The 22,641-nt window shown below is 62.5% G+C and overlaps 7 protein-coding genes across 7 annotated transcripts in view; 4 read left to right on the top strand and 3 right to left on the bottom strand.

Moving 5' to 3' along the window:
* Positions 1 to 2,716: 2,716 nt before the first annotated feature.
* Positions 2,717 to 5,652, top strand: PFL1_03397 (uncharacterized protein; the record flags this gene model as incomplete). The annotated part of the gene is made up of 2 exons (XM_007880914.1): positions 2,717 to 2,761; positions 2,893 to 5,652. The coding sequence occupies 2 exons, from the start codon at positions 2,717 to 2,719 to the stop codon at positions 5,650 to 5,652; spliced, it is 2,805 nt and encodes a 934-aa protein (XP_007879105.1).
* A 660-nt stretch (positions 5,653 to 6,312) lies between these two features.
* On the bottom strand, positions 6,313 to 7,299 carry PFL1_03396 (uncharacterized protein; the record flags this gene model as incomplete). Its single annotated transcript, XM_007880913.1, has 2 exons — positions 6,313 to 6,957; positions 7,090 to 7,299. 2 exons carry the CDS (start codon positions 7,297 to 7,299, stop codon positions 6,313 to 6,315), a joined length of 855 nt encoding a protein of 284 aa, XP_007879104.1.
* Positions 7,300 to 7,996: 697 nt separating this feature from the next.
* Positions 7,997 to 8,721, top strand: PFL1_03395 (uncharacterized protein; the record flags this gene model as incomplete). Its single annotated transcript, XM_007880912.1, has 4 exons — positions 7,997 to 8,209; positions 8,327 to 8,419; positions 8,526 to 8,601; positions 8,714 to 8,721. The coding sequence occupies 4 exons, from the start codon at positions 7,997 to 7,999 to the stop codon at positions 8,719 to 8,721; spliced, it is 390 nt and encodes a 129-aa protein (XP_007879103.1).
* A 321-nt stretch (positions 8,722 to 9,042) lies between these two features.
* PFL1_03394 (uncharacterized protein) lies at positions 9,043 to 14,476 on the bottom strand (the record flags this gene model as incomplete). Its single annotated transcript, XM_007880911.1, has 6 exons — positions 9,043 to 10,008; positions 10,125 to 10,378; positions 10,491 to 12,419; positions 12,521 to 13,037; positions 13,132 to 14,166; positions 14,294 to 14,476. 6 exons carry the CDS (start codon positions 14,474 to 14,476, stop codon positions 9,043 to 9,045), a joined length of 4,884 nt encoding a protein of 1,627 aa, XP_007879102.1.
* A 789-nt stretch (positions 14,477 to 15,265) lies between these two features.
* Positions 15,266 to 18,591, top strand: PFL1_03393 (uncharacterized protein; the record flags this gene model as incomplete). Its single annotated transcript, XM_007880910.1, has 2 exons — positions 15,266 to 15,499; positions 15,625 to 18,591. 2 exons carry the CDS (start codon positions 15,266 to 15,268, stop codon positions 18,589 to 18,591), a joined length of 3,201 nt encoding a protein of 1,066 aa, XP_007879101.1.
* Positions 18,592 to 19,494: 903 nt separating this feature from the next.
* On the bottom strand, positions 19,495 to 20,692 carry PFL1_03392 (uncharacterized protein; the record flags this gene model as incomplete). Its single annotated transcript, XM_007880909.1, has 5 exons — positions 19,495 to 19,547; positions 19,666 to 20,034; positions 20,164 to 20,236; positions 20,386 to 20,456; positions 20,677 to 20,692. The coding sequence occupies 5 exons, from the start codon at positions 20,690 to 20,692 to the stop codon at positions 19,495 to 19,497; spliced, it is 582 nt and encodes a 193-aa protein (XP_007879100.1).
* A 1,191-nt stretch (positions 20,693 to 21,883) lies between these two features.
* Positions 21,884 to 22,641, top strand: part of PFL1_03391 (uncharacterized protein) — a gene marked incomplete at both ends in the record, with an annotated part of 1,454 nt that continues 696 nt past the window's right edge. Inside the window, 3 exons of the mRNA XM_007880908.1 lie at positions 21,884 to 21,938; positions 22,021 to 22,140; positions 22,206 to 22,639. Coding sequence (XP_007879099.1) covers positions 21,884 to 21,938; positions 22,021 to 22,140; positions 22,206 to 22,639 — 609 coding nt within the window. The remainder of the gene's footprint in view (positions 21,939 to 22,020; positions 22,141 to 22,205; positions 22,640 to 22,641) is intronic.

Here is a 22,641-nt window from a genome sequence, read left to right as displayed (position 1 = left end):
CTCTTGCTGCAGGGAGTTGCATCACCAGGTCTGAAGCAAGCAGCCAAACACGCTTGACTGTCAGACTGAAGGCAAAGTGAGGCAGGAGTGGGTGCACATCAAAGGTTGTATGTACCCTTGCTGATGCAGCATGCTCCCTCCTGTTTCAACTTAGGGGATTGACCAGGCTGAGTGATGAAACCCATGTAAGAGGCCCTACATCCAGACCAACATGGTGCACTGCAAGTCTTGTGGTGCACTTCCCCCCTTGATGGAAGCCCATGTACACGTCTGCTTGCAGGCTGTGGTCATTCAGGCACGACAGGGTGATACTCTGGTGGGCCACAGCCCTAGCTGGGCTCGGCCTCGGCCTGGTCCTCTACGGGCCTGAGCGAGCCTTTGAGCTCGTCTCATACCTGCCCTCCCGACCTTTGCAACTCGTCCACACACCCCTCACCGGCTCCTCCCACCATGTTCTTCCCCTTTGACCCCACCACATCGGTGGGAGTCACCTTACTCTCACTCAGCTTCGTGCTCGCACATTTCTCCGGTGCAATCCTCTTCGGGCGTAAAGATTTGGGGGGGCAGGTTGGACCAAGGTAGAAGGTGTATAGGGCTTAATCCTTCAAGGTCCTGGTAAGGCCTTGAGGAAGACAAGATGTCAGCACAGAAAGGCTGGTGTGTCTGAAGGAATCCTTGACAGATGGTGGAGTCCTGACCTGTTGAGGCTGACAGGTGATGGTGAGGAAGGAAGAGATGGTGACTGGCCAGTCTTGAGGAGGAGGGAAGGGAGAAGGTGAGGGAAAGGAGAATGGGTGTGAATTGCCTAAGGTAGGAGAAGGCCTGGAAGTGGGAAGGAAAGGCTTGAGAGGAGTTGAAGGCAGAAGGATAGGAGCCAGAAGGAAGACGCCTTGTTGAAGATAAGATCAGGATTTGGGAGATTGCCTTGATAGATGAAGGACTTGAAGGTATGCCTTAGAGAAGGACTTGAAGAAGGTATGCCTTAGAGAAGGACTTGAAGAAGGTATGCCTTATGGATGAAGGACTTGAAGATATGCCTTGTTGGAAGAAGGACTTGGAGGTATGCCTTGGGAGAGTAAGGACTTGATGTGTGATAGGTCTTGAGAAAGGATGGTCCAGAAGGTGGGTGGAGGAAGTAAAGGAGGGAAAGTGGAAAGGAGATATGGGGAAGAGGGGGAAGGTAGAGGGGGAAAGAAGGAAGGGGGTATAAAGGGGGAAAGGGAAGAGGAACTGGCCAGCAGTTCAAAGGAAGGGGAAGGATGGAGTGGAGAGGAGAGAGGTTCTGTTCTTGATGGGGGAAGGGGCCAGGAGAGGCCTCTACATATACCCATCAGGGAATGTAACAGATGTGTAACAGGTTTGTACCTGGTACAAGACTGGTACAGATCTGGTACAAGACTGGTACAAGACTGAGACAAGCTGCAACGGAGAGGCAGAATGGCCCTGGGATGAGGCAGGCACTTGAGGAGAGGCCTTGTCCAGGTGGCAATTTGGCAGTGGTTGGTGAAGAAGAGGGGTCGAAAGAAGGACTCTGGCAAGGGAGGAGAGGGTGTCCTTTGCATCGGGGCTTTCATGCCCTGGCAGGCCACGCTCACCATCACCCTCTTCATCCCCCTGCTTTCGGCAGCATATGCTATCTTCAAATCCCACTCTTGTCACCATGTGCTGACCAGGCGGGCAAGCAAGTAGATGGAGCCACTAGGAGAAGCTGTTACGGTGCGCTTGAAGCCGCCCAGGCCAAAAATGGCGGGCTTGGCGGTAGCGGCGCTGCGTATGGGCTTGGCGGCGGCCTCAGCACTCGGAGCATCCTTGGGAGCGGTGGCCTTGGCCACAGGCAAGTTAGAGAGTAAGTGACTATCGTCAGCTCACCAGATGTGATGGGCAGGACAGCTGTCATAGTTTTGTATGACTGATGTTTGAGGTCTGATGCATGACCAGCAGATTGTCAGCAGGCTGGAGAGCAAAGTGGAATGTAATTCAAGTTGTCCTGCATGAGGTCTTGCATGCTTTTTGGAGGGCATGCATCAGTCCCTGCTCACTCTTCAAGGCTGGACAGGGTAATATGACTCTTGGGTTTGATGTGAGCACCTTTGGCCCTGGCCCATCTTGATGTACAGCTGCTTTCACCAAGTCTGACTGTTGAACTGTGTGCAGGTTGAAGATCAAAGTAGGTCATTGGTCAAAAAAGTGATGCTTGTTGAGAACAGGATGCTTCCTTCACCTCTGTCCCCAGTCAAGATGAGTGGCTAACAGGCTGACTGAACAGATCATGTAAGAGACTGTGCCGATGACATCTTTGACTGATTGTCCCTTGTTGTCAGAGCCACTCCCATTTCGAGCTGCACGGACTTTGGCAAACGGCTCGGGTGTCGGAATTGGCGCCGAGAAGTGCCCTCCGTCCGACGTTTTTTCCCCTTCTTCAGCTGACGTTCTTCTGTCCCGCCCGTATGCTCCTTTGCCCGTCTCTACCACGACCTTCCATCGCCATCGGCACCGGCACCAGCACCAGCACCAGCACCAGCACCAGCACCAGCACCAGTACCGGCCTAGCCCGGACTAAGCTTCAAATCTGATCACCAGAGCGACCGTACCCTTTCTGGTTGAACTGCGGCACCGTCCGCCCAACTGGCGCTCGGCGGAAGACCCTTTCCTCTGTCCTTGCACTGCGAGTCGCCGCGCCTCTTGAGCGCCTCGTCCTGCTCTGCACGCTTTCGCCATGCCCAAGGCAGCCAAGAGCAAAGGCAAGCATGCCGATTTCCAGGTGAGCCTCAAGACTTGCCCTCTTCTGACCGCACCTCCGCCTGTCCGTTCGACGTTCCGGCCGCTCAACCCACTCTCCCTTGACTTTGACCTTACGCCTCGCACCACGGCGTTGCTCCCTTCCCATCTCAGAAAACCAAGCTGAAACTTGGCAAGGGCAAACAGCAGGCCAACAATGCCACCGACACCTCGTTCCGCTCTCGAACCATCGCACTGCCCCAGCAGAGCATCAACAAGGACAACTCGACCCGTCTCGTCACCAGCCGCAATCTCGGGGTCACCGAGCTGGCACAGCAGCTTCGACATTTTGGCGCGGGCGTGCGCAAAGAGGCCGTCAATGGCATCCGCGAGATTCTCTCTCTTCACCCGATCCTCATCCGAACCGCCGTCGGTCAGCTGATCCCGGACATCTGCAAGGTCCTCTCCGACGATGACCCGGCCGTCCGGCGCAACCTCTACTCACTCCTTGGATGGTACCTGCCCCAGATTCCGCCCAACCTCTTGGCGCCTTATCTGAATGCGCTCCTACTTTTCACCGCCTCGGCTCTCAGCCACATTTATCCGGAGGTCCGCATCGACGCCATCAAGATCCTCGACGTTCTCGTCCAGATAGCACCGCACGCGACTACGACAGGCTGGCAGAACGCCATCGACGCTTTCATTCGCCCGCCTCCGCCTAGCTTCGCATCTTGCCCGTCCGGTCCCAGCTCCGGCCCGGCTTCGACCGCGAACACGGCTGCTGCTGCTGCTGCGGATGGCCACTCAACGACGCACGGAGAGCGGTTCATGAATTGCTACCTCAACCTCCTCGGCATCACCCGCCGTACCGGAGCTTTCGGCCCTAGTTCACACAGCGGCAAGGCGCAAAGCACACAGCAGCGCACCTCCTCGACCACCATCACCGATCTCGCACCCGCCGCAAAGCTGCTCATCCTCAAAAGTCTCAGGAATTTCCTTGCGGCTGCCGCTTCGCCAGCTGCACCGACGACATCCTCGACAGCCGCCGAAGCGGCCTCTGCATCGCGGTCCGCGGTGACAACGGCTTCGGCGGCGCCAACCCAGGACTGCCCGACCTGGTTCTTCCGTCCGAGCTTCCGCGACGACGCCGAGTTTGAAACGTTCGAAGGCCTAATGCGCCCTGACCTCCGCAGGCGGTGTAACCGGAACTTTGTGCGGGTCGACAGCGGCCACAGCGCGTCTTCGGCCGCGGCGGAGCCATTGACTGACGGCGAAAACAACGCAAGCGCCAGCAAGCGGCAAAAGAGGCGACACGATGCGACAGCTCTTGCCGATGCCAGCACCTTACCCGACTTTCTCTCTATCGGCCTCGGTCCTGGCTGTCTGATCAACGTCGGCGACACTGCAGGCCGGAGCTGGGCCACTGGCGACCTCTTCGCCTCCCTGATGAAGGCCGCGCTTGCCCCGTCGGATCTGCCACCACGACTCGGACAGCGGCCAGTCGGCGGGACAGACGCCACTCCCGATGCCACCATCTCGCCCTCTCTACACCTCTTCTCTCTGCTGCAGCCGGTCATGGTCGCCACCTTCCTTGACAGCGCGCCGTCTGCCTTCCGCCCAGGCATGGACCTCCAAGCGCTTTCTTCCGCATCCCGCAGCGCCGCATCCCATCAGAACGCTGGGCTACCTGTGCAAGCCGAGATCGTGTCGCATCTCGTGGCGCTGTGCATCACACTCTGGCGGGCATCGATTGCAAGGTCTCCGACTTCGTCGGGCGATGTCGCTTCGCCCATCGCATCCTCGCGCGCACATCGGAGCGAGCTTGCTGGCCTCCTTGGACATGCTTCTCCCTACTTTCCCTTCAGCCAACACGGATCGCCAGCGGCCGGATCGCTGGTCGCGACACTCTCCCAAAAGGCACGCGCGATGCTCACCGAGATGGATCTCGCCTTCTGTGAGCTGACTGCGCTCCTCGCTCTAAGCATGGGCCCCGATGGGCGCGCCGCCGAGGCAAAGGCACATGCAGGCGGAGGCAGCAGCCACAGCAAGAGCAGGGCCAAGATCAACCTCGCCGTGCAGCTGGCAACCGTCTCGGACTTCATCTCCCAACTCCTCAAGTCTGCTCCCACATCTAGCGGGGGCGCTGAAGCTGCCAACATCGTGAGCTTGTCCGGAAGCAACAGCATCGGGTCAGCGCCTTTGGACCCGACCACGTACGAGTCGTTGCTACCCACCGTTTGGCTGCTGCTCAACACCGGATCCACCGCCGCCCCGCCAGCAGCAAGCATAGCGGGCGAGACGGACGAGGTCGAGTCAGATCGAGTATCTTCAGACCTCTTTGAAGCCGTCGTCGAGCACTACTCGCGGAGTGGGAGCTCGAGCAAGGTCAAGGCGCTTGCCTTTGAGTTCATCGCCAGGCTCTGCACGCTCCAGACCTTTGCCTCGTACGATGCCTCCCGGGACGGCAGTCGGTTCACGATCCGGCCGGGTAGCAATCGACTGCGAGACGCGATGGGACGGTGGATTCTGGGCCTTCCGCGGTACCTCTGGGAAGCCACCTCTTCGCTGTCGTCCTCACCGACCAGCCTCCAGACCACTGGTGCAGCGACGACATCGGCACCCCACAAGGTGCTGGAGCTGCTGCGGTACCTCGTCGTGGTGTCCAGTCCGTCGAGCAACACCACGGGTCTTCGTCTGACGGCCAAGGAGCTCGAATCGCTGCGCAGGAAGCTCGTCCCGTTCTTTTGCGTCGAGCATCCCGTCAAGAAGGTCAACGTCGAGGGCCCATTTGCCAGGCTGCGCACCGCAGAGGAGATTCGAGAGGCGACGTCGCTCGTCGAGTGGCTGAGCAGCGGCGATGCTGGCAGGACACAGCATGAGACGGGGTCGGTCGATGCGGCCGGTGTCCGATTGGCAGCCCTGCTTCGGTGTTAGCTCGCCGAGACGCCTCTTCTGTTCTAGTTCCATTCGGACGTGGGCGGCGACGGTGGCTGTTCGTTGGTCTGTCGCACGTCGGTGCGCCATAACAGGTCAGGCAGTCGTTCTGCAGCTGGATTGGGCGCTCAGATATGAAGAGAGACAAAGAAAGCGTTTTGCTCAACGTCTGCAATGCACATCGTGCATCGCCGAGATTCTCGCCTTCTCGATACAGCCATCAGTCGGACGCAGACTCCGCTGCATCCTGCTGGCCCTGCGGCGAAGGATATGGTCTCTTCACGTCCCTCATCTTCCTGTCATCTGCCTCCCTGACCGAACGAACCAGGTCGTGGCGTGGGGCGAGGTTCTTGGGTACTTCCATCCTTTATATCCTGGCGGAAAAAGCAGCTGATCGTGCATCGGTCGTTGGCGCTTTCGTCGCTGTGCTTTACGTAGGGATGCGGCGACTGTGAGGAATGCGACACCGCACGGCAGCAGCTTGGCCACGAACCGCTCCATAGCCGCCGATCGATCACGATATCATGACATCAAGACCTGGCAAGGCTCCGAGGCATTGAAGACCCGTCTTCAGGCCGCGTGTGTGAAGGGCATCTTCGACTGGGGTTGCAACTGTTTGAGCATTTTTCCTACTGCACATACAGGTACATGCCCGCAGTCCTAACCACTTCGGGCATACTGCGGCATGGAGGGCGCGGTGCGATAATTCTGTCGCTTCGCGAACACGCCCTTGCCAAGGCGGATGACCGAGTTCTTGGTCTTTCCTGCAAGCGGCGGTGGTTGGTCGGCGCGCTCCTGCCCGGCCCAGGGGCGATGCCCGCGCATTGGCTTGGTGAGGAGGCGTCCGCGCGGCCGGTTGTCGGCCCAGCTGGCGACGCGCTCATCGTCGACGCGCACCTGTCCCTCGAGCGCGGCCGTGGCGCGCAGACGTAGCAGGTGCTCGGCGGCCAGCTCGACAAGCTTCTCCCGTGCCTCCATCCCTCCGAAGCGCACCACCTTGGAGATGTTGGTACGCGTCACCTCGTTGAAGCGCTCGTCCTGCTCGAGTGTCGCAGCGTCGAACTGCCGGCCCTCGCGCAAGCTGTCGGTGCCCAGCTTCGTGATACGGTTGAATGTCTCGCGCGCAATGGCCCGCGCCGTCATCTGCAGCCGCAGGTCATTGGGACCGTCGACGAGCTCCAGGATAGCGCGAGGCGCATGGTCGCCCTGCCGATTGCCAAACAGGTGGATCCGCGTGTAGCCACCGGGCCGCTGGGAGTAGCGCTGCGCCAGCTCGGCCAGTTTGGGTAGCGTCTTTTCTTGCGTCTGTGAAGAGAGAGAGAGAGAGAGAGCCGGAGCAGGGTGGGAGAGTGAACGGCCGAGGCAAGGCTCGTAACTGGCGTCAACAACAAGGGGAGAGAAGGAGCTTGTGGGCCGTGCGCTGCGGGCAGCACTCACGTAGAGGTAGCCTCTGGCTCCATATCCAGCCTGCACGGTACCGCGCTTCCCGAGGGTGATGATCTTTTCTGCCTCTCTTGCGGCCTCCTTGGCCTTTGCGACGGTGGTGGTTATCCGCTCGTGCTCAAAGAGGGAAGAGACGAGGTTGCGCAGCAGGTGGTTGCGGTGCGAAGACGTCCGGCTGAGCTTGCGGAAAGCGAGGCCCTTCATCGCGCCAGGTGTGGTGTTTGATCAAGAGGAGGGCCGGGGAAGATACAGCGTGATGCTGGGTAGGTGCAAGCGAGGGAGGTGGTCCGTGTCTTGAGCCGTGGCGGTATGGTGCGTCTGGGGGCTGTGCTGGCGTCCGCAGAACGAGGAGGTCGTGCCGGCTCCCACGAGGTCTGTCGGAGGGAAAGATAGGCTGAGCCAATGGCAGCAACGACTCGAGAACAGGGACAGGGGGTGTTTGCGGCTGGAGAGGGCGGTGTGAGAGGTGGTGGTGGCCAGCAGGTCGCCAAGGATCGGGTCAACCAGGGCTGGGCGGCCAGGCAAATCTTGAATCTGGGCAGGGCGCTCGCATCCGAGGGGGCCAGGCAGGAAGAAACCTGCGGCGGCCACCATCCTTTTTTTGGTACCTCTCTCGGCCGGGTGTCGGTCGACGCAGGCCGAGGATGACCAACGAAGCGCGCTGGGGGCCCAAAGGCTCTTTGGAGGGCGGGCTGACGGTGGCTGGTGATCAAAGCAGGCAGCCGGATTTGGTGCGTCTTCGCAGCCGCCCGCGCCCGCCCGACGAGCGCATCGCACCAAAGCCATCCCAGACCTCCACGACCTCACCCGCCATACTCAGCTCCTTCAGCAGCCGCCACCACCACCATCGCACCTCCTCTCTCTCTCTACACGCTTTCGTTAACGCACATATCTTTTCACAATGGTCGCCGCACTCCGAACCGCCGCCGCATCCCTCATGCGTGCCCGTGCACCCCTCGCCGTCGCCCGCCAGGCACCCGCGCTCCGCACCGCCGCCCTCCCCACCACGGCCGCCGCCCGCTTCAACGCCGTTCGCTTCTACGCCAGCGGCTCCGGACTCGGAAAGGAGGAGATCCAGACCCGCATCGTCGACGTCCTCAAGACCTTTGAGAAGGTCGACCCGAGCAAGGCGAGTAGGCGCCAGGCCAGCCGATCGAGCAACGGCAGTCGCCAATACCTGTCGCGCTGACAACCCCCCTCGTCCTTTGCTCTCCTCATCGGCTCTGTGCAGGTCTCGGCCTCTTCTGCCTTCACCAGTGACCTTGGCCTCGACTCGCTCGACGCCGTCGAGGTCGTCATGGCCATCGAGGAAGAGTTCTCGATCGTGAGTCGCCCATACATGGCCCCGCGCCTTTCGCCACGGCCCAGGACCCACTCATCGCTCACTGCGCGGACCATGCCTCGTCTCTGCGCTCACTTTCACCGCACAGGAGATCCCCGACGCCGAGGCTGACAACATCACCACCGTTCAACAAGCGATCGACTACATCGCCAAGTCGCCCGAGGGTGTGTGCAGACCGCTGATGGCGTTCGACATCCAACATCTTCGCAGAGAACAGACTCGCTAACTTCGTCAGCTTTCTGAACCTTCCACGCGCCGCATTCTGGCCTCTTCCAGCTCACTAAGCGGTTTGGATCGCTGTGAAGCGGCGGAGCCATTCCCATCGGACAGACTTCGGCCTCGCTCGCAGCCACAAGGATTTGATGCGCTGCGTTGCGACGCTTTCGAGTGGAACCAGCCGAGCGAAATCGAGACAGACCTACATGCGACTCTGTTGTCTGACGCCTGGACGGATGCCGCCACCAGTACACGATCATCGACTGCGAAACACCCGCGGCGTCAGGGCTGCGATAACGCAGGCTGATGATGATGCGATGGCGGCGCAATGGATGCTGCTGCGCTGTGGAACAAGAAAAGGAGGTGCCGAACGAACTGCCTGTCGAGACTCAGAATCCGAAGCTGCCAAAGTCGAACTCCTGCGCGCCCTGGCTGGCGTTGCTGGCCGCCGCAGACTTGAAGACGCTCAGGCCCTTTGGCTTGCTCTCGTTGGCGGCAGCGGCAGCGGCGTCATCCACCTGCTTCTGTGACGGGGTCTCGATGGTGGCCGACCGCTCTTCCTCGTCGACTGTGGTTGGTTCCTCGGTGATGGTGGCATTATCGCATGCGCGGTGCTGGAACATGGTCGACGGAGCGCTGGCCGCCGATGCTTCCCTCGACTTCGTCGATGACGCCACCGCGCCATCCGAGCTGTCCGAGGCGCTCTGCCTTTGGTGCGCGGCGTTCTCGAGGCTTGCCGATCCGATCGCCCCCGCGAATGATCCGATGTCGAGGTCATTGACGATGCTGGATCTTCTTCGCAGCATGCTGCTGCGACGCCTTGACATGGTCGGACTCGGCGGAGGAGACATCGACGAGGCGTACGACTCCCGTCGCTGGTGAGCGGTGCGCTCGCGTGGGGCGGACGTGCTCGTTTCGACATCCAGGGATACCGTGTAGCCGGCGAAGCCGTCGCGCGAATCGTCGCGGCCGCTGCGGCCGTCTTGGTCGACTGCGGCTGCAATGTCCTGGCCAACGCGCGAGAGGTTGACCAGGTCCTGCTTCGACACGGCGTGGTAGCTTGCCGTCGAGCTGGCCACCGTCGGTGGCGGCTCGAACTCCCACGTCCGCAACAGGTTGAGGCCCAGAAGATGGCACCCCATGCGGCAAAGGACTCGGTTGGCGTGGAGCACAAAGTCAAACTCCTTGCGCTCGGAAATGGCCGCAGTGCCCTTGAGAGTCTGCAGTGACTTGTTCTTGAGCTGCTTCAACAGAATCGCCAACGACGGATCGTCGCTGTGCCCCTCGCCGCAGATCGCATCGGACGGCAGCATCGCCGCCACGTCAGGGTCGGCCATCAGTTCCGACAGCGGAGACTGTGGAGTGTGCATGGCGATCCCGACGCCGTCAGGGGGCCGAGATGGAGCAATGCCGCAGCGTTAGCCTGGGTCCATCATAGACGGCAGATCTGCCGGAGCGCCACCCAACTCACCACAATGATCCGCACGGCGAGGTCGCGGCGCTTGAGCATCCAGAACGCCCAGCTTCCGAGCCAGCGCTGGCCGTTGGCAAACACCTGCGGAAGCACCTTGGTCTGCAGCAGGTTGCGCAGAACGGGACCGTCGTCGCCGCCCTCGTAGATGCGAGCCAGCGCCACGGCCAGGTTGAGATCGCCAAGGTTCCGGACGCACACGTTGACCGCGTCCTGTAGGCTGCCGCCGAGCAAGAAAAACGAAGCGGCAAACTCTGCACGCATGCGAAAAGCACGAGGGGGTCGGAGACAGTAGTGGCAATGATCAGCATCGAGCCAGCCGCCAGGTCATCTCGATTGGAAGAATGAGTCGACGAGGGGACCCACCGTATCGGCGCTGGCTGAGCAGCGCAAACGCATTCTTCTGAGCCGCCGTCCGCCAGCGCTCCTCGGAAAAGTCTTTGGCGAGGAACTGGAGCATCTTCTTCTGCTCGGGATGCCAGATGGCCTGCTTCCACAGGCCGAGCACCACCTTTGGCTTGCCGAGGGCGTAGTAGAGGAGGGAGCACTTGACGGGATCGCGATCGTCGCCCACCATGAACTGGGCGCGCGCCACCTGCTCGGCCTGCTCGCGCAGCGCCGTTTGGCTCTTGAGCCACATGAAGACGCCGGTGGACCTTGCCACAGCCCACGTCAGCTTTCCCCCGCAGCCGGCTGCGATAGCGCTCAGCAGCGGCTCCTGGTTGTTGCTGTGCTGCGCCCACACCGTGTCCTGATGATCGAGCTCGCCCGCCAGCGCCCCCTCGGCGACAAGCTCGTTTTCGGGCCGGTTGAGGAGCAGCCGCAGCGACATCAAGAACCGCAACCCGTTGTCGTCTAGGCTGCGCCTTTGCTCCTCGGCCTCGCCGAGGGTGCGGATGATAACGGCGAGAGCCTTGACGTCGTTGTCCGATAGGTGCGGAACGTGGATGCCATCGATCGCGCGCAGCAGCGACTGAGCGCCCTTGGTGCCGAAGAAGCTGGTGGCGTCGTCGGTGCCGTCCGAGGCGAAGCCACCGTCGTCGTCGAAGATTGAACGCCCGTTGGGCCGGGCCTTGGCTTGACCATTGACTGCAGCGTTTCGCGCCGCCCCGCTGTTCCCAGCGTCGACCAACGAAAAAGCATCCAGAGAAATTTCTTTGAAGTGCCAAGTCTCTTCGATGCTGCCTGGTGACACGGCGGCAATCGCAGCCCGAAGGTTGATGATGATCGCCTTGGCCGCGTCGAGGTTGTTCCAGAGCAGGCATTCTTGTAGGAAGGACGGATGATACTGTGGCAAGGGTCCCGTCCGCTCGGCGATGACCTCGGCGAGATGTGTGGGGCGTTGCCGGACGGCGGCAGCGCTGACAGCACTGCTCACGGAGGCCTTGGTTGCCATTTTGGCGTCGGCCGGAGCGGGCTCGCACATTGGTCCCCAGACGAAAATCGAAGAGGCCGAGGCGACGGCAATGCGCTCGCGTGAAAGCCATGCCAGACCACGGATCTTGCTGGGCGTACAGCTGGCCATGTCGATGCGAAGGCATATGCTCCAGCGTTGGCCAACGTGCGTGACGCCGTCATCGTCGCCCACATCAATGGCAGTTCGCGCGGGTGCTAGCACCTCGACGCGGTGCTGAAAGGCAAGGGCGAGGGTGGATTCGGTCAGTGGCGAGGGTGACCAGTCCATGGCCAAGATCGGATCGCCGGCGTCGTACGTGCGCTCGTGCTCCAATCCCGATGCAAAGGACGATGCTTTCGAGTTGTAGATGCTGAGGCGCTGAAGGCCATCCGGCAGCGACGAGACGATCGCATTCTGACCGGCGGATGTGCAGCTGGCCAAGACGGCATGGCGGGCGCTAACCCGCATCGAGCTCTCACGAAACCAGCCTAGGCTGAGGTCGGAAGGAGCCTTGCGCATCGCCGTGGCCTTAGTTGGACGGAGACCCCACCTCTGAAGATGGCCGTCTGCGCTCAGGGTGGAGACGAGAGCCGAGCTGGTCGTCGCCTGCTGACCTAGGCCGATGATGGAGACCACAACAGAAGCCCCCACTTCTTCCTGCAAGGGGATCCTTGGCCTTGCCACCGCATCCACGTTGAGACTGTCGCCCATCTGGACTTTCCATACGCGCGAGGCGCCGTCCTTTGCGCACGCCACGAGGTGCTGTACCTCCCCGATCCGCGCAAATCGAAGCACCTCGACGTCTTCGGGGAGCGCTGATGTACACGACGCGGATTCGGCCAAGAGATGCGGCGCCACGACGCACAGCTCGTTGCCACATATTCTGGCATGCAGCAGGCCTGAAGGAAGGAAAGCAATGACCAGAGACCGGAGAGAGTCCTTCCGAATTTAGCAGAGATGGTCCCTGATGGCACAGTGCGGACCCGACGCGGCCACTCACCATCGTCAGATATCGCCGCCTGCTTCGATTTGCCGTCGTAAGGGCCCGAACTTGGCCGCATTACGGCGCGTCCCTTGCCCAGGCGTTGGTGCGACCCTGCCTCGCCGTCCCAGACGATCGTTTCGGTCGAAGAAGCACTTGCAAGGAACCTGCCATCAGCGGATCGGTCTAGGCGTGCGATCCTGCTACAGTGTGCGATAACCGGGCTGCGGGTATCGACGCGGGCGACATTGTCCGAAGCAGCGAACGGAAAGGAGGCTAGATCCTCGCCTTGATGAGACAGGCCGATGCCCCTGCCGTCGAAGAAGAGGGCCGGGTTGAGGTCGACGGCGACTGCAGCGCCGGACGTGCTTCGGATCTGCAAAACTGCGAAAGCGTCCTCGCTCGAGGCCCCGTTGCCTGCGTAGCGCGGCAACAAGGCGACATCAAGAACGTCCGCTGTCTTGAGTGGCAGGCGGATCGGTGCTTTGAGGACGGTAAGCGTCTGCAGCAGGGTGGGAGGCTTGCGATCGATGTTCTGGCACGGTAGTAGGGTAGGCGCAGAGCGCACGGCGGTCAGTCACCTGCACTGATGGCATTGTCAGGCCAGTGACCGGTCAGCAAGCACTCACCGCCACGGCCAGCACTGTCAAGAAGCCGTCTTCTTCGAGCTTGACGAACAAGTCGGGCGCATCACTGAGCAGCTGCTGCAGCCTTCGAAGCCTTGTCCGCTTGATGTCCGTCTCCATCTCTGTATCACGTCGTTTTCCCTGCGCCGAGTGGTCATCCTCGCCTTCACTGTCGCCCAATCCGAGCTCCATCATCTGCAGCTCCTTCTCCAGAGCACCAATATTTGCGCGGAGCGCGTTGGCAACGACATGCGCCTCGAGATAGAAGGGTACCGGTTCGATGGTGGCTGTGGTGGAAGCGCGGCGGAGTTCGGCCAGCCGCTTTCCGACATCCGACGTCGAGTCGAGCGTCGCCCAAAGCCGCAGCTTGGCGGGTTCGTCGATGACGGCAGCCCAGACACGAGTTACGCCGTCGGCACAGGATGAGACGAGCACGTCCGATTGGCTGGAAGGATCGGGCGGGTGGCGCCAGACGAATGACGAGACCGGGAAAGGATGAAAGATTCGCTGTGTGAGGCTGGGTATGCCCTTCTCACCCGACGCGCCGGCCGAGGCAGCGCTGTGAGGCAGCGACCACAAGAGGATGTTCTGTCCGCCCTCGGTCGCTGCAGCAATCGAGCTTCCTTCGGGCGAGAAGCGCGCAAGACGGATCGGGGCGGGAGACGGCCTGGACCAGGTGCGCCTCCAGATGCTGATGCCGCTCTGTCCGAGTTGCCAGAGGCTGATCGAGGTCGCGGTGCCGATGACGAGCATCTCTGCGTGGAGATCGATGGAGGTGACGGGCCCGTCGTTGACCATGACGGTCGAATGAACCTTCCACTTGCGCGTGGTGCTGTTGGATGCGGCCCAGATGGCGATGCGGTGGTCCATTGCGGCGGCGACGAGCGTCTGTCTTGCGCCTGGGTCCACTCCGACGCAGACGCACGTCACGGCTCTCTCGGTCTCTTCTGAGGCCGAAAAGGCCTGCCAGAAAGGGAGCGCCTGGACAAAGTCGCGGTCGCGGGAGAGGAGGCAGACTTGGTCGGAGCTCGCCAGGGCCTGGTGCCGGAGGATCAAGAGCAGCGGAGAGGCGATGCAGAGGTATTAGATGAGCGCGCGGGTGCCTACTCGTCGGGCGGGGGAGAAGAGGCTGGGACGACGACGGGGTCGAGAGGAGTCGACTTACGGTTACGACGTCCCTCTGGTCGAGGCCTCTGCTAAAAGCGGTTGCATGGAGGAGTGCGGCGCTGACAGACAGTGGTACGGAGCATTGACTTGGCACCTGTGGGCCTGGAGAGGCTGGTCGTAGCGCCGATGGCTGGCCAAGGCAAGTCCATGAGCGGCGGAGGAGGGGCGTAGGGTCCGACATTGCGGTAAGGCTGGAGGTGGGTGGGCAGCTCCCCGCGGTGCCGCAGTCGAGCGGCAGTGTTGGATCTGCAGCACGCTATAACCAGCAACGGCCGTGGACGCCAGCTGATCCGATTGAGATGGAGATGAGGAGTGTGGCGAGTTGCAGTGGCAGGTAGTGGCGATGGTGGTGGTGGTAGTGGCCAACCCAGAGAAGCCAATTCAAGGGTCCGCTAGGCCAACTCGCCCAGGCCAGGCCTAGCTTGGCCAGCAGAGGCCGGAGAAACCAACACGCATACGGCGTTGGGCATCAACCTGGCCCGTGAGCCCAACAGGTCCAAGCTGAGTCCCTTGGCGTGGGGGGCCCGAGCGGAACACAGAGGAGAGGCCAAACGAACCGCGAAAAAGACGCTGTTTAATTCGAGGAAATTCCTTCTCGCCGCGAAGAAAAGAAGCCAGCCTCTCTCTAACTATCTCTGGCTGGCGTGGCCCCGCGAGGTCCACCAAGAAAGATGTGGGCTCCGCCCGCCAGCTCTTGATGGAAAAGTGTGCATATTCCCCTGTTCCCCCCCACCCCTTCCACGCTCCTGGTCACCATCACAACCATCGTCATTCCCTCTCACCGCCACCACCGCTAGCGCTGATCCCGCCCTCATCTTCATTCGCTGACAGTCGACCCCAACTCTCGCTGCACGAGCTTAACGCCGCGCCGTCCGCGTCCGCATACCAGCCATCCCGAGTTTGCCGCCATCGCCCTGGTGCGGCCCCTCCCCCTCTCCAAATCAGCCCGGCCTCGCCACCTGGTCACCGCATGTCTCAACCCCAGACCTCGTCGCAGCCCTCCAAGGCATCGTCGACATCAGCACACCCTGCGCCCGCAACCGCTTCTGCTGCGGCAGCCGGCAGGCGCATCTTCCACGAGGATGTCGTGCGCCGCATCGGCAGCGACGGCAGCAGTCGTTCAGGCGTCGTGCTGAGGTGCTGGCAGCGGGACGAACCCGAGACGCAGGATACGCTCAAGGATCAGACTGGCAAGAACCGCGCGGTGAGTGCCGAGCGTAACCCTTGGCCATCATCCGCCATCGAAGCTCGCTTCCTGACCTCTTCGTCCTCGCCCTTGCCCTTGCCCTGTTGCAACGTCCTCGCTACCTGGCGCATGCACCTCCGCAGCTGAAGCAAGGCGAGATCGGGGTATTCTGGTCGCCTTCGGACGCCCGTGAGATCATCAACGAGGAAGAAGTCGAGGTCATCGACCGCGCTCTCCACGTCGGCGACGTCTGCAAGCGCTCCCACCGCGACAAGGCCTCGTGCGTCGTCGTCGACGTCAAGCGCAACCTCACCCTGGAGCATGTCATCTCCAAGAAGCGGATAGACCACGAGGTGCCCTCGGACGACGTCCAGAACGCGGTCCGCGTCACTCGCGGAGACTACGTCATCGTCGATGACTGGGTCGGCCTCGTCGAGGATGTCTTTGAAGAGGCGCTTCTCGAGACGAGCGACTCGACCGAGCTGCAGCGCGTCTTTGACGTCGGCATCAGCCTGCCCGTCGGCAAGGTCCACCCAGAAGTCTACCAGGACAGCTACTTTGTCTGGGAGTCGCAGTTCCGCTCCGGCCGCCTGCCCGACGAGATGACGATCCTCGACGTTCGGCAGACGGTGCTCTGCGTCAACTGGCTCGCAATGAACCAGACGCTGACCCCCGAGGAACAGGAGCGCCGTCCGCGGCCAAAGCGCTTCTGGACCACCGACATCGACCGACTCACCCTGGTCCGCTCCTTTGCCGACTACTGCCAAGCCGTCGGCGACCGCGTCGTCTTCCGGAATGCGGACCTCGCCCGCAGGCATGGCGTCGAGCCTACTTTCCATGGTCCCGACAGCCTGCCCGTCGAGGTATGCCACGTCGTCCACACCTCGACCAAAGTACAAGTCGTCTGGCAGGACGGTACCCGCACCGAGGAGGACGCCCGTTGCCTCCTGCCCTATGTCAACATTGACGAATACGAGGTCTGGCCTGGCGACTGGGTCTGGTGGCAGCCGAGCGAGGGAGGGGGCGATGGCACGCAGGAGCAGGTGCGCAAGCCGGCCATCGTCCAGAGCATGGATCCCGAGGAGCGCACCGCCGAGATCCGCATCTATGGCACCGACGCCGTGGAGACCGTGCCCGTCCTCGAGCTCAACGTGCACGGCACCGATCCCGACACGTTTGGCATCCACCGCGGCGACGTCATCATGCTCGACTCGAAGCCCCACGGCATGCCGTTGCCTGCACTGCCGCGAGTGGGCCAGAGCGAGGAGATCCCCGACCTGCCGCAGCTCAACGAACAGCTTAGCAGGCGCGGCCTCGACCTCAGCTCGAAGCATCCAGTCCGCACGCCCCTCAGCGCGCCTCGCGACCCGAAGCGCGACGCCGCCGCTGCCGCCAGCATCGATTGGTATGGCAGCGTCACCGAGCTTCGACTCGACGGTGGCATCGTCGTCTCGCTGCCTGGCGGCCGCGAGATCGTCACGCAGCTCGAAAAGGTCTCGCTCCTCGGCGAAGGCTTCGCCGACGAAGACGAAGACGAGCTTTACGACGACTACGAGGATGATTTGGCCGACGACGCCGCCTACTACGGGGAGCGCCGCAAGAGACACGCCCATGGCGAGCATGGTGATGGCGCCGACGACGATGAAGATGCTATGTGGATGGACGAGGAAGGGCACGAGGTGACGAGCCGCGACGAGTGGGAAGACGTCGACGCCGGCGACGTCACCGGCAACACCGTGTTTGAGGATGCCGTCACTGAGCTGCCCGGGTCCGAGTCTGCGTCGGCGGCGGAGGTGACGGACGTTGTCGAGATCGTCGTAGATGCGGAGCAAGATCCCGCGGAACGCCAGCGGAAGCCGGTTCCCCCTGAGAAGCAAGAGCCCGAAGGGCAGCTGCAGACACCGCTGCCATCCACGACGGAGGTGGACACGCCGATGGACGAGGTCAAGGCAGCGTCGGCGGCAGGACCCGGAGCGTCGAGGTCGCAGGCACAGAGATCGACTGAGCCGCCTCAGCCGACGGCATCGGAGCCTGAGCAGCCGCAGACGCAGGAGCAAAAGTGTGCGCGCTGTCTCGAGAAGCCGCCATCCGACTCGGTTCTCGGCGACGAGTCCTTGAGCGCTGGCATGCCGACCGACGATCCGCGGTGGTCGCGCTTCGAGATCCTCGAGGAGGCGCCGTCGGACCACGCTTTCCTCAAGGAACCTGCGGGCTCGACGTCGTCGGCGGCCTACTTTAAGCGCATCCAGCGCGAGTTCAAGGTGCTGCAGTCGAGCCTGCCCGACTCGATCCTGGTCCGTAGCTACGAGGACCGGACGGATCTGCTGCGCGTCCTCATCATCGGCAGCGAGGGTACGCCGTACGAAGATGCACCGTTCGTCATCGACTTCCACCTCAAGCCGACGTTTCCGCAAGAACCGCCCGTGGCCCATTTCCACAGCTGGACCAACGGCGGCGGGCGGGTGAGCCCCAACCTGTATGAGGAGGGCAAGGTGTGCCTTTCTGTCCTCGGCACCTGGTCCGGCCAGGAGAGCGAGAGCTGGTCGCCGACGCAGTCGTCGCTGCTGCAGGTCTTTGTCTCCATTCAGGGTCTGGTGCTGGTGCGCGAGCCGTGGTTCACCGAGCCCGCCTACGAGAAGCTCAAGGGCACCGAGGAAGGCGAGGTCAACTCGGCCCTTTACTCGGAGAAGGCCTTCGTTCTCGCCCGCGGCTTTGTCCGTCGGGCGCTCGAGCAGCCGCCGCAGGGCCTCCGAGACGAGCTCGAGTTCCTCTACTACGGCGCCGACAGCCGCGGCGAGGGCGAGCCGGCGGTCCGAGGCCGACTGGAGAAGGTGATGCAGAGGTGCCGCGACCTCATCGCCGAGGCCGAAGAGGCCAAGCGGCGCCGAGCCGCACAGCGCAACGGCGGCGGCAGCGAAGACCAGACGGCGCAGGTAGCGGAAGGCACGACCAACAGAGGCCACGACGATGGAGCGGGAGCGAGCACGCCGACCAAGGTCAAGGGACAAAGTGACGACGCCATCTCGCACATCAGCATGGGCAGCTGCATCGTGCTGCAGCGACACCTCGCCGTGCTCGAGCGACTCTGGCGAGAAAGGCAGGCGGCGTAACCCCGACTCAGAGGATGGCCCAGGATCCGTCGCCTCGTCTTGGACGCCAAGGCCGCACTTTGGCCCGTCGTCGCCTTCGCCCGATGCCAACTCTGCCACCGTCGCGATGGCTTCATCGGCATCCCTGTACCTGTATCTGTACCTACCGCGATGGGGATGCAGTCGCCGTGATCGTCTAGTCAATCCATCGAGCATCGAGTGGAGCCCGATTCGTGGAATCCACGCGGTTCTGGCAGTGAAGACGCAGAGAGAGTGGGAAACGATTGAGACGGCATATCTGACGAACGAGCGGCTGTCCGCTTGAGGCAGTGTCGTGCGCCTCTGGCTCGCCCGTGCCGCACGTGCGTCGGCGGGCGTTGGTAATCGGCGAGGCGACGAGGTCCAATCGCAGCGGGTGGGTGGGCATGGGGCAGGGAGGTTGTGCGGCTTATGCGGTGGAATGAGGCTTTCGACGGCTGAAGTGCAGGACATTAAGTGGTCGTGAGAAGAAAACATGGCGCCGGGGACCGGGCGAGACGTATGGGTGCGGCGTCGTGCAGCCAGACCTCGTCGAGGGGAAACGTGCTAAAAGGGTGGGAAGGAGGAGGTGCGAGCGCAGACCTTGCAAGGAAATCGAACGATGAGGAGAGCATGACCGAGCGGATCAAGGATGGGCTCGCTCGCTCACACTCGTGTACGAAGGCATCCTAGGGCGGTCGGGTCGCCCTGGCTCTCGTGCTGTGCTGCCCTCGCACGCGTTCTCCCGTTCGCTGATGCGGTCAAGGGCCGCTTTGCTGTGCAGGATTGGTCGAGCGCGATGCGAAGCAACAGGAGCTCTGGAGCACAGCTGAAGTCCGATGAGCAGGACGCGAAGGGGTCGAGACGTCGTGCGGGAACGAACGCGGGCAGCGGGCACACCTCGTCTCAGAGAATCATGCAGTTGTTCTTCTTCTTGGACTTGACGGGTGCCGGCGCCACTGTCGAGGCGGAGCAGCATACGGGCGACGGGGTCGCGGATGAGGTCAGAACATCTCGAACTCGCCGACAGGACGGCGAGCCGGTCCAGGCCAGAGGTCGCCTCGCTGCCGCACTCACAGACACTCCGGATGGCCTCGTCAAAAACGCCCTTGAGGCCCTTTTGCGTGAGGGCGGAGCATTCGAGGTACTTTGTCCCGCCAATGTCGCGCGCCATCTGGTTGCCCTGGGCGTATGAGATGGGCTGCATCCTTCGGTCCCGCAGTTTGGCAATCGTCTCGGGGTCCTCGCGCAGATCGAGCTTGGTGCCGACGAGGATCATGGGGATGTTGGGCGCATGGTGGCTGATCTCGGGCCACCACTTGGTGCGGACGTTTTCAAAGCTGGGCGGGCTCACCAGCGAAAAGCAGATGAGGAAGACGTCGGTTTGCGGGTACGACAGTGGCCGCAGTCGGTCGTAGTCCTCCTGCCCCGCAGTATCCCACAGACCTGCAGAGGCGGCGGGGGCGGCGAGGGCAGCAAGAGGCGAGCCAAAGCATCAGGATGAGAAGTCAGCTCCGCTCCACGGGCGTGACGATGGACGGCGGCGGCAAGAAGGGACGTCGCGGTGCCACTCACCAAGGCTGACGGGCTTGCCATCGACCATGACGTTCGCCGAGTAGTTGTCGAAGACGGTAGGGATGTACTCCCCCTGTGTGCGGCAGCGCGGCGGACAGAACGCAGGGCGAGTGCAGGGAGCTGGCGTCAGCGAGGAGGGCAGAGGGACGAGGGCGATGACCCCTCGAGCATCTGAATGGCAGGCTGTTCGGGCAGCGACCCTGGTCGACGCCAATCACTCACTGGGAACGCATTGGTGGTGTACGAGATCAGGAGGCATGTCTTGCCGACGGCGCCGTCTCCGACAACAACGCCTGCCACGGATCGAAGGAGAAGCAAGTCACATAAGTCAGCCACGAGTCGACAGAGGACGGTGAGGGCAGCCAAGCAGGCAACGGCAGCCAGCGAGGCGCTCAACGAGAAGGTCGAGGCGTGGGAGGGACATCCGGTCGAAGCTTTCCCGACGATCCCTTCAGCACGGCGTTGCTCGAAGCCATTCCGCTGTGCAGAAGCGAGGAGGAGCGTCGAACGCACATTTGATGGTCTGCATACTGAGGCGAGCAGGCGCTATCGAGCCTCGAACAAAGGTGGTGCACGAGACGAGGAGTCTGACGTCGATAGGGAGATGTCGTCGTCGAAAGGCGCGAGACGATCAAGCGGCGCAGGTATGCGAAGAGTTGGCGGTTCGCACAAACTTGAGCGAGGGAGTGAGGTGCTGGGAGCGGGGTGCGGGCTGCAGGACGAAGGTGGCGAGGGAGGCGATGGAGACATGAGAGCGGCTGCGAAGCACACCCAACACCGTCCGCACGCACCCAGCGCGGTCGAGCGGCCGGCCACACACACACACGCACGCACGCACGCACGCACTCGTGGGGAGCCAGCCAGCCCAGCCAGGCCTGGCCTGGCCACGCCAGAGAAGGGGGCGCGCTGAGTGCAAGCCAGCCAGCCAGCCAGCCAGACGGGGTGGCCAAGGCAGACGGGCGGGCGGCGGGCGGCGGGCGGCCAGGCAAATGGCCAGGGGCAGACGGGCGCCCTGCCAGGCGAACAGGGCGGGTGGGTCGCTCGGCCAGGCTGGGCAGGGCAGGCAGGGAAGGCGATCGTCGATCAGATTTTAGAATCGGCATAGCTCGATTCTCGAAATGCAAAGCATCAACCTTGTCCCTCCTCTCTCGCTCGACCCGACAAATAGACCATCCTTCTGGACGGTAGATGTGCCTTCATGCTTCCCTCAAACCCAGCTGTAGAGCTGTGCAGACTCTCGAGCGTGATCGTCTGGTAGAGCGAGTGTGCTTGCAGGATGCGACGGATGGGAAGCCAGCTATCATGGTGCGTGAGATAGACCGGTCGGCATGCGCTGATTCTAAAAGCAGATTGACAAGGACGGGCAGAGGTGTGGCGGCGGGCTGTCCAGGCAGCTGGCCTGAGGAGGTGGACGGCCAGCTAGGCAGCCAGAGCGGGCCAGAGGGCGGTCCGAGCGCCCAGATAAAGAGTGAAGCGTCCAGGGACCGCCGCCCTTCCCAACTGACCACCAACATCCGCTCTTCCCGGCCCGCCCTCGCCACCGGCGCAGCCCCTCCGCCATCGCCACTTTCGATCAACCCTTCGCCTGCGCCCAACAATGCCGGACGTGGACCCTATTCGTTGGATGTCTGTGTTCGGCATCCAAAGCCTTCTTTTCGTCGCCGCCGGGGTCGCCGTGGGCTACGCCGCCCTGCCCACGGCGATCGCCCTCGTGCTCGCCATGCCCTGGTGGGCGATTCCCGGTGGCGCTGTCCTCGTCCTCTTCGGCCGCCGTGGTGAGTCCGTCCGATACCCTCGTCATACCCCTTGCATGCCCTGACTAACGCGCTGATGCCTCTCCTTCCCTACCCCTTTCAGCATTCTGGCCCATTTTCAACGAGGTGCGCGAATACGTCCGATGGCGCGGCGACCGCGAGCGATGGCGCGGCGACCGCGAGCGCTGGCGCGCCGACCGCGACCGTATCGAGGGCCTCGAACGTGCGCTCGAGGAAGCCGTCGATCGCGAGTCCAAGACTCACCTCAGCTGGTCGAGACCAAAGCAGAGGCGGCAAGGAAGACCTCCGAACAGCGCAAACAGTACTTGGCCCTCATCCACGAGATCGAGGAACGCGAGGCCGCCATGGCTCGAGACCTCGCCACCCGCGAGGCCGCCATGTCACGCACCGCTCGCGAAGCAGAAGACCAGTACGCGGCTGCTCAGGAGACCGTGCAGAAGATCAACGCCTTGCGCATGCAAAGCTCCTTCTCGTCCTTGCGCGGTCAGATCGTCGACACGTCGCGAGCCTCGGGCTTCGACGTGAGCTTTGAACTGCAGGACGCCGACACGTCGACTCGCCCTCGGGTCACCCCCGCCAAGGCCCCAGTCGCCAAGGTCCCCGTCCGCGCCCTCCTGATTCCTGAGGCCTCCATCGCCCAGACCCGCACCGAGGCCACCACCGCCGAGGGCGCCACCGAGGCCATCATTGCCGAGTCTCCGGT

Source organism: Pseudozyma flocculosa (assembly GCF_000417875.1).
Source record: "Pseudozyma flocculosa PF-1 unplaced genomic scaffold scaffold00010, whole genome shotgun sequence".
In the NCBI taxonomy this organism is placed as follows: domain Eukaryota; kingdom Fungi; phylum Basidiomycota; class Ustilaginomycetes; order Ustilaginales; family Ustilaginaceae; genus Pseudozyma; species Pseudozyma flocculosa.
The sequence above is the reverse complement of the archived record's forward strand: the minus strand, read 5'-3'. Positions and strand labels throughout refer to the sequence as shown.